The sequence below is a fragment of the Helianthus annuus genome, chromosome 17, assembly GCF_002127325.2.
Source record: "Helianthus annuus cultivar XRQ/B chromosome 17, HanXRQr2.0-SUNRISE, whole genome shotgun sequence".
Taxonomy (NCBI): Eukaryota; Viridiplantae; Streptophyta; class Magnoliopsida; order Asterales; family Asteraceae; genus Helianthus; species Helianthus annuus.
The window spans coordinates 187,366,666-187,375,712 of record NC_035449.2 but is presented as its reverse complement, the minus strand read 5'-3'; the positions used below and the strand labels follow the sequence as shown (position 1 = coordinate 187,375,712).

Here is a 9,047-nt window from a genome sequence, read left to right as displayed (position 1 = left end):
ATTTTCACATGAAGCTTCCACCGTCTATTGATCACAGCACACCCACTTCTAATCAAGAACCTTTGAACTCCACAACACACCCTTTAGCCCACTACATTTCTTATGAAAAGTTTACAAAGTCTCACAAGGCATTTTTAGCAGCCATCGATTCGAATGATGAGCCTAGGTCTTTCAACCAAGCAATAAAAGATGAAAATTGGAAAAAGGCAATGGAGAGAGAAATAAAAGCGTTGGAAACAAACGGAACATGGATCTTGAAGAATTACCATTGGGAAAGCAAGCCATAGATTCAAAATGGGTCTACAAGGTGAAGTACAAACCAAACGGGGAGGTCGAAAGATATAAAGCAAGACTCGTGGCAAAGGGTTTCACATAAATGAAAGGGGTTGACTATCACGACACGTTTGCTCCTGTTGCAAAGTTAGTGACTATGCGGACACTTCTTACCTTGGCAGTGAAACGGGATTGGTTCATACATCAATTAGACGTTAACAACGTGTTCTTACATGGCGATCTTGATGAGGAAGTTTACATGAAGATACCCCAAGGTTTCTCAAAGGAGAATGAGAAACGTGTTTGTCGGCTTAGAAAGTCAATGTATGGCCTCAAGCAAGCATCAAGAAATTGGTATCACAAATTTACACGCTCATTAGTGGATATAGGATACAAACAATCGGTAGCAGACCCTTCTCTATTCATCTATAAGCAAGGTACTATCCATGTTGCTGCCCTTATTTACGTTGATGACGTCATATTTTGGAAATGACATGACTAAGATCCAATCCACCAAGTCACTTCTTAACGAACAATTTACAATTAAGGATCTCGGGCGTTTGACATACTTCCTCGGTATTGAGGTGGCTAGAATAAAAGATTGTCTCGTGCTTAGGTAAAGAAAATATACCTTGGATATATTGCGAGACATGGGTCTTGAAGGGTGCCGACCCAGTTCCTTGCCTATGGAACAAGGTTTGAGGCTTGATAAGGGAGAGGAAGAACCTCGTGTTGATGCAAAGCAATACAGGAAATTGGTCGGCGTCTGTTGTATTTACAAGCCACAAGACCAGATATTGCTTACTCAGTGAACCTATTGAGTCAATTTGTAGCCGACCCACGACAACCACATCTTGACGCAACCATTGTTGTTCGTTATCTCAAAACTACGTTAGGCCAACAGATTCTTTTACCTAAGGAAGGAGGTACAACCCTAGTGACCTATTGCGATTCAGATTGGTTAGGCTGCCAATTTTCAAGACGGTCACGCATGGGTTATCTTTCGTTACTTGGTGGAGCTCTAGTTTCATGGAAGTCGAAAAAGCAATCAGTGGTCTCTCGATCTTCAGCCGAGGCCGAATACAGGGCGATGGCTACCACCGTTAGTGAAATTTTGTGGTTTCATTGGCTACTCACCGAGCTCGATGCTGCACAACCAGACCCGACTCCGCTGTTTTGTGACAATGAAGCTGCCCGCCATATTGCCAACAACCCAGTGTTCCATGAGCGTACAAAACATGTGGAAATGGACTGTTATTTTGTCAGAGAACGTGTTGAATCCAAAGAAATTACCCCTGTGCACATCAATTCGACCCATCAGATTGCAGGTTTGTTAACTAAACCATTAAGCGGACAATAGCTGAAGTTCTTACTCATCAAGTTGGGCATTCCGAATCTTCATGTGCCAACTTGACGGGGAGTATTGGAATTATTGCCTATTCTCATCCAATATATTCCTCCTTATTCTCAGCGATATATTCTCAGCCATATATTTTACCTTTTACCTTGTATTTCTTTTTGATATTTTTTTTTCTCAATGGTCTGATAGTGCAAGACACGTATGAAGTGAATTCCTCTCTTTGCTACCAAATCAATTATTTGATTGGATCCTTTTGGGTTTTTGTCTATTTTGATAACGCTAAATATACATGCCCATTCATTAACTTTATCGGTGAACATGTCTATTTTGGTAAATTTCTCTTGGTTAAGAGTAACTAGATAGTCGATAAAAGTAGGCCCGGGATGAATAAATCAATTCCAATGGTTATCTATAAAAATTGTGTATAGAATATGGACGAATCCACAACTAGAGTATAGTCAAATTTCTAAGAAGTTAAAGTAAGAAGGTAGCCGGCGATCCACCCAAGTTGACAAATATTTAACTCAGTACTTGTTGGCATATATCAATAAGATTTATAGTTGAAGTTATATATATTGTCTGTGGTCAAAGCGAATCGTCTAAAATTCAAACTAAAATAATGTGACGGGTCCATTCCAAATCGGCTGGCTTCCAATGTAGACATATACTGACTATGCGTTGATCCTTGTTTTCTTTTGCTGGCACCTACCAGTCATCTTAAGGCTGCTACTAGATATATATATTCTACCCTCCTCTAGATTTCAATTGTGTAACTAGCTAGTTAGGATGAAGTTCATGAGTAGCTTCCAGTGCTTGATGGGGGGGAACGTGGTGCAATTTCAAGGCTCCTCCTCCTCCTCCTCCTCCTCGGTATCACATTCACAGTCAACCTTAGATGATAAAAAGAATACTGTGACCAAGAAGAGGAAGGCAAAGGCAAAGAAAAAGAAGCAGGATCGTAAAGTAATCAAGGTGTTCAAACCAGACGGGGAAATTAATCTGTACCACAAGCCCATCAAGGTCTCAGAGGTGATGACTGAGGAATGCATGGTCTGCAGATCGGATTCATTTTACATAGGACAGAAGATTCCGCCACTCGCCCAACACGACCGCCTCCAGCCGGGCCACACCTACTTCCTCCTCCCGGCTCATCTCTTTCATTCCGTCCTCTCGTTTGTCACTATCGCCTCCTTTACTGCAGTACAACAGCAACAAGACACTACTGCTGCTGACAATATGAAGATGAAAGCCGCCTTTTTGAAGAAGGCTGCAGCAAGCTCATGCTCCCCGTTTGATATCCAGAAGACCCCATCTGGGACTCTCAGGATTCGGGTATCAGAGCTATTTATATCACAGCTCATGATGGACCAAGCTGCTGCTGCTGCTGCTGGTTCTAAGGATTTGATTGGTCTAGAAGAAACTAATTCTTTACTGTGCACCACTCCCCAGTTGCATAGAGATTACAAGCAGCTGGTGGTTGGATCACGGAGGGCTTGGAAACCGAAGCTGGAGATGATCAAAGAGACTCCGCTTAAAGGTAAAAGGAAGGTCAAAATGTTACTCTCGGCGTCCATCAATCGTATGAAGAGAAAAATCAATAAAAACCCTCAAATATCATCATCGTCGGCTTCTCCCCTTAAGAAGAGGAAAAAGAAGATCAAGACCAAGAAAAGTATCAAGCTGGCCTCTAACAAGACCACATCCGGAAACCCGAATTAGCTACATCCTTTTTAATAAAATTACTTGTTAGTTTGATAGTTTCTGTACATTCGTTTTTGTAGCTGTCCTCATATGAAAGATGGATTGTATAATACCGTAGTAATTCGATCAACTAGTCAATAACAATACCATACATACATAGGTCACTTCTTTTACACATTTTCTTGTAAACAAAATATCAAAAGAATTGTTGGAATAGTCATTTGTCATATTGTAGGTAGTTGGTCAAACTAATTAAATTGCTGGCTGGCCTAACATCTCCAAGCATGTACCAAAAGTTGATTGATGGTTGCAACATATAAAAGATGTTAAACATGCATTATGCAATAGTTTATACTTTAAAAACATGGGCCCTCAGTCAAATTTAGATGGCTGGAATATCCATCCCTATCAGTACTACACAAAAAAGCAAATTTGTATTCGTGTGTATGCCTTTTATGACTAGTGTGAACTTATTACTCTTTTCCAATATCACTGTCACCAATTAACATCTTCTACAGCTTCATTTGGCTTTTTGCAACGGAAAGGATAGATGTGCCAATTAAGGCTGGCAAATCGTGTCTTAACAGGTTTAACAGGTTTCTGCCGGCGCGCATAACATAAGTTTCAAACATGATTACGACTCGTTTAACTACTTTCTACCTCTTGTTTATAAAACAGTTTTATGTTTTATGTACAAAGATCAAAGGGTGTATTTTTCAGTCAAACAGGTCTAATCGTGTCTTAACAGGTACCCAATTGCCAGCCCTGGTGCCAATCAAAGATTGGGGTTCAAAACTGGATGGCTGATGCCTGGTAGGAAGAGGACAAGTAGATGAAAATTTTATACTAAAATTAATTGATGTTTGGGCTCTTAATTGATGATTATTCAATCCGGTTGATTTGAATATTTTAGCAACTATATTCAAATGTGCTTTGATTATATATAATTCTTCACTGATAAATATGGGGAATGCGTGGTACCTATTTCTTCATGTTAATAGCTTTCGTGAGATCAACTGCTGGTAAAAGTTTATGGTTGTGCTTTTGTCATATCTTTTATGTTAATTTGAAAAATGGTTTGATTATAATTCTTCACTGATGAATTGGTACTACGTCTATATTTGATTGAATTGTTATATCTCTAGAGACGGTACTATGGGTGTGTTCCCGAGTTAAAAATCCCTCCCCATCCCTCCCCTCACCTCCATGTCTTTCCAAATTGGAAAGACTATTATCAGGAAAAAAAAACCACATTTTCCCTCCCCTCCCCTCCCCTCCCACTGTTAAATGGATCTCTGGAACACAGCATATGTCTAAATTTGATTGAATTGTTATAGATTATTCTCAGATCACCAAGATGTTATCCAATCACTCAATCGTATGTTGTACCATAACTAGTTACTCGAAGAAGTGGCCGTCATGAAATATGTAGGCCTAAAACTCTTTTGTGAATATGGTACTACCATTAAACTCAAGTTGATAATACTACAATATATGTGTATGTACAATGAGTTGGTGTGGTTCTATTGTTGATTACAAAAAGGGATGATAAATTTGGAAGGAATATACATTGCACAAATATTAATCAGCTACAAAGAATAAAAGACCAAACTTTAGAACAAACAACTATGCAATGATGAAGCCCAAGCCTTCCAAAAATCAGAAATGGTATGTTGTGTTCAGGCTCGCTTTGCTAGATTAAAAGTTGTTTTCAAGAATAAGTTTGCAACACGATCTTTCCGATGGCATAATACACGCAATATAGTGTTAGGATCACTGCTACTCCACTTGCCTGTTGTGGGAGGCATAGGCAGCGTCTGTCCTGTTCCAACGCCACTAGCTTCACAAGCTAACTTAGTAAAGTCCTCCACCAACTGCTCTGTTGACTTCCCCATCAAGTCAACTACTCCTTCGACCGTCTCAGCCTCCTTTTCCACCACATCCCCCTCTAGAACCCCTTCTCCAAACACCTGCTTCAGATGCTTGAAGTCTTCTTCAATCATCTCGTGATCGGCCCTGGTGAAACTTCTAGCGCTTCCTCCTGCAATCAGAACCATAAGGAAGGCTTCAAAGGAGGCCCTCATTACCTCTTTTACTGCCAAAGGTTGAGCACGCTCTGTGACAATAGCACATAACAGCGTCAGGTTTTGTTTCAGAACTTTGAGAGTCGGGCTGATTCGGGCATTCACCACATGGCCTTCATACAAGCTTCCATACAAAACCGAGTTGGAATCTAGGAACATCAGTCTGTAGGCTGCAACCTCAGACACGTGTTGAGCGGCACCCAAAATCGCAGATCGTGTGTGTTCAAAGTGAGCATGGTGGTGGTTTTTCTGAGAAGGAATAATTCTAGAGGAATGTGAGAGGAGACACTTGTCAAGGGGAGTGAGCTGGGAAATAATGAAGTGTAAAGTGTTGAGGCGGATGTAGAGGCGTTGCGTTCCACGGCTAGTTGAAGGCCGCGTATTGTTTCCCTCTTCCTCCAACCCCAATCCCAATCCCAATCCCAATCCTAATCCTAATCCTAGATGATACGGTGTCAAACTTGCTACTGTGCAAGGAGTTGCCTTTTTCCAAAGTTTGATCAACTTTGAGTCTCGGCTACATCGTGTTAGGGGCGGGAGTGTAGGAATGTAGTTCTGTTTTGAACCACATGACCCAACGAAAGCAGCATAATCCTTTAATATCTCCCCAATCCCATCAGCAAATTCATGAACCAAATCTTCGGAAATAGCAATCGGGATGTCGAAAAAGGAAACCACAACTTCCCTAGCCTGCTTCATTAGCTCTACGGCTGATTGTGAATAAGGTTCCGTTTTCGACTTGGGATTCCATGTCTACAAAACATCAGATAGATCTTAGTATAGTACTACAAACGAGTTGACAAGTGTTTGAAAACATACATACTTACTTCAGTTTCTTTAGCTTTATTAAGAACAACCTTGATTTTCTTGAGCCTCCCATTAACCGAATGTCCCAAAAACTTGACAATGATGGAATCAACGTCATAAAGAACCATTTCCCTAACAACTGCCTTACCCCCATCCTCGCATTCAACAGAGTCCTCGACCACCATGTTAACTAAAACCTTTTCAAGCTTATCTGCCCTTTGCAAGACTGTGAGCATCTCATTCGTAATGTCAGAGTTGCATGTCAAGAATTCCTTCAACAAAGCTGCATAACATGAGTGCAGAGTCGCCGCTGCAACTCCAGTTGATATCGGGTGCCATTTCTTCAACACCATGCTAAAACTATTCTTTTCCTTAAACGCCAATTCCTCTGTTTCTTGTGCCAATCGAACAAGTGTTTCGCACACTTGTTGGAATGACATTTTTCTACTTATCACATGGATTCCATTCTCTACCATCTACATGAAAATAATAATTTTATAAAATGAAATGAAATGAAGTTATACCTGAAATCAAGTGAATTTCAAGTTTTGTCCTTTATCTTTAGGCCACTTTGCAAGTTTTGTCCTTTATGTTTAAAAATCAAGCACGTTTTACCCTTTATGTTTAAAAATGAAACACGTTTTGTCCTTTATGTTTAAAAAATCAAGCATGTTTTGTCCTTAAAAATCAAGCATAAAGGACAAAACGTGCTTGATTTTTAAAGATAAAGGACAAAACTCGTCAAATTTAAACATAAAGGACAAAACTTGTAAAGTGGCCTAAAGATAAAGGACAAAACTTGAAATTCACTCTGAAATCAATGATGATGATACCTTGGAGAAAGCATTCTGTAAAGAGGATCTGGTGTATTGATCAACTCTATTTCCCGCAGAAACGTCACCTCTGTCTATCGTATAACCGGGTACATCTTCTTCCAGAATTCTAGTGGCCGAGAAAACCAAAGGAAGAATATGCTCCAGAGCCCCAGTTGTGAAACTTCCATGGTAATCCATCAAGCGCTTCTCACACCACACGGTCACTGACGTCAACACTGATGACAACATCTTAACATAGACAGGGTCTTTGTCGACTTTCTTGGAATCATTAGCGACTTCGGTGAGCATGGTGAGGGAGGCACTAAGCAGATCGGTCTCCAATTGTCCAGTCCGAACATACTGTTGGAAAAGTACCCAAGTGAAACATAAATCATGCATGGGTTTGTTGAACCCCAAAGTGGTCCATGTCTTCTTCATAAGCTCCAGCAGCTCATCCACCTCATCAAGGACACATGTCTCCTCTTTCAAGTCAAAGACAGAGTGTAGTAGGGAAGCATAGAGATTGACGTTGAAAGGGAAACCATCAGCCCAGTGACAGACGTCGGTGGTGGAGCCATCCACACCTCTCCATGCCAAAGAAACAACAGAATGACATAGGTTCCTCATGGTCTCTGAGGTTTTTCCGATGTCGATAGGTTTATCACGGCTGCTATTAATAATGTCTCCAAGACATACAGCCAAGTTGTTGGTTCTGTCCAAGGGGTTGGATGGGTGAAGGAGGAGCCCTGCCTCAAGGACCTTGAGTTGACGCTTCTGCCAGATGTGATATTCGTTTGAATCATCGAATTCGGATGGCTTTAGATGTCGAATGAGCTCTAGTGGGAGGATTATCGTCTCTGCACGTCTCCCCGACTATTAATTAATTAAAAGCAAAACAACAAAAACAACATTAATTAATTAATAACTAATAACTAATAATAATAAGACGTGCATGCGCATATATGCATGGTACATATATATTATTATCAATGCATGTGGATTACTTGGCCGACGAGGGTTCTCATGAGGGTCTTACGAAGCCTATTATCGCTTGCCTCGGACACATTCATCTGCTCTCTCATGATCTCTGCAGACGTCAATGGGCGTCTAGGCCTCCTCCCAGAGAAGCCAACTCCTCCGGCTCCGGGATTATTATTATTGTTATTATTATTAGAGTTGGTTCTCCGAGAAGAGAGAGATCGTTTAAGCATCCTCAATCCAACCGCCCTTTTGAAACGACTGGTCTTGGAGTCGTTGTCCCCATCGGAGGAGTAAAACTGAATGGCGTTTCGACCTCCAAAGCCCGGAGACGACCTGCATGACGTGAAGAATATCTCATAAGCGGTCGCCTGAATTTCATCTGAGTCAAGGCCACTCAGGGTTTCAAAAGGGCATGAAAGGTCCGGGAGCATGCTCGCAGATACTCAATCCGAAATTCAAGATTCCAAAATGCATTCTGTATTTTCTATACCAAACTTTTGGCCTTGCGCATTTTTCTTGGGGCCATTAGTTACTTTATCATTTTATTGGATTCGCATATGCTAAATTAGTTCAAACTTGCATCTTCTATTTTTTTTTAAACTATTTATAGAAATACAAATAGGTTAAAAATAGAAATAGTTCAAAAATAGAAGATGAATGCGCACGAGTCTAATATTGTTAAATAGTTTAAACACATGCATATTCTGTTTCAAAATAATTTAGATTATCAAAGTTCCTAGACCCTTGCTCATTCATCTTCTTTTTGTAAACTTGTTCTATTTTTACCTTTATAGAATATTAGGTAGTTGGAAAATGAGATACTTTAAAAATAGAAAAAATAGAAATATTTTCAACTATTTCTATTCCCAACTATTTAATATAATATATTAAAATAGAAATATCTTAAAATATTTATATTTTCAACTACACAAGAACATACAAGACTAAAGATTGTGGAAGGGCCTCTTCCTTTAAGGATGACCCTCCACCTAGACAGCTACGTCATCGGGTCATCCTCACACCTTG

At 40.2% G+C, this 9,047-nt stretch overlaps 2 protein-coding genes across 2 annotated transcripts; one reads left to right on the top strand and one right to left on the bottom strand.

Annotated features, from left to right (window-relative positions):
- Positions 1 to 2,346: 2,346 nt before the first annotated feature.
- Positions 2,347 to 3,564, top strand: LOC110922508. The gene has a single exon (XM_022166797.2). The coding sequence runs from the start codon at positions 2,420 to 2,422 to the stop codon at positions 3,350 to 3,352; it is 933 nt and encodes a 310-aa protein (XP_022022489.1). The 5' UTR covers positions 2,347 to 2,419; the 3' UTR covers positions 3,353 to 3,564.
- Positions 3,565 to 4,993: 1,429 nt separating this feature from the next.
- On the bottom strand, positions 4,994 to 8,454 carry LOC110923466 (protein unc-13 homolog). The gene is made up of 4 exons (XM_022167552.2): positions 8,045 to 8,454; positions 7,059 to 7,913; positions 6,246 to 6,701; positions 4,994 to 6,171 (listed from the first exon to the last, which is right to left on the bottom strand). The coding sequence occupies exons 1-4, from the start codon at positions 8,450 to 8,452 to the stop codon at positions 5,014 to 5,016; spliced, it is 2,877 nt and encodes a 958-aa protein (XP_022023244.1). The 5' UTR covers positions 8,453 to 8,454; the 3' UTR covers positions 4,994 to 5,013.
- Between the last annotated feature and the right edge of the window lie 593 nt (positions 8,455 to 9,047).

Coding starts and splice junctions, on each gene's coding strand:
- LOC110923466 (XM_022167552.2), bottom strand. CDS start 8,452: ATGCTCCCGGACCTTTCATGCCCTTTTGAAACCCTGAGTGGCCTTGAC. Junction 7,914..8,044: donor TGAGAACCCTCGTCGGCCAA/GTAATCCACATG, acceptor ATTAATTAATAG/TCGGGGAGACGTGCAGAGAC. Junction 6,172..6,245: donor ATAAAGCTAAAGAAACTGAA/GTAAGTATGTAT, acceptor GATGTTTTGTAG/ACATGGAATCCCAAGTCGAA.
- LOC110922508 (XM_022166797.2), top strand. CDS start 2,420: ATGAAGTTCATGAGTAGCTTCCAGTGCTTGATGGGGGGGAACGTGGTG.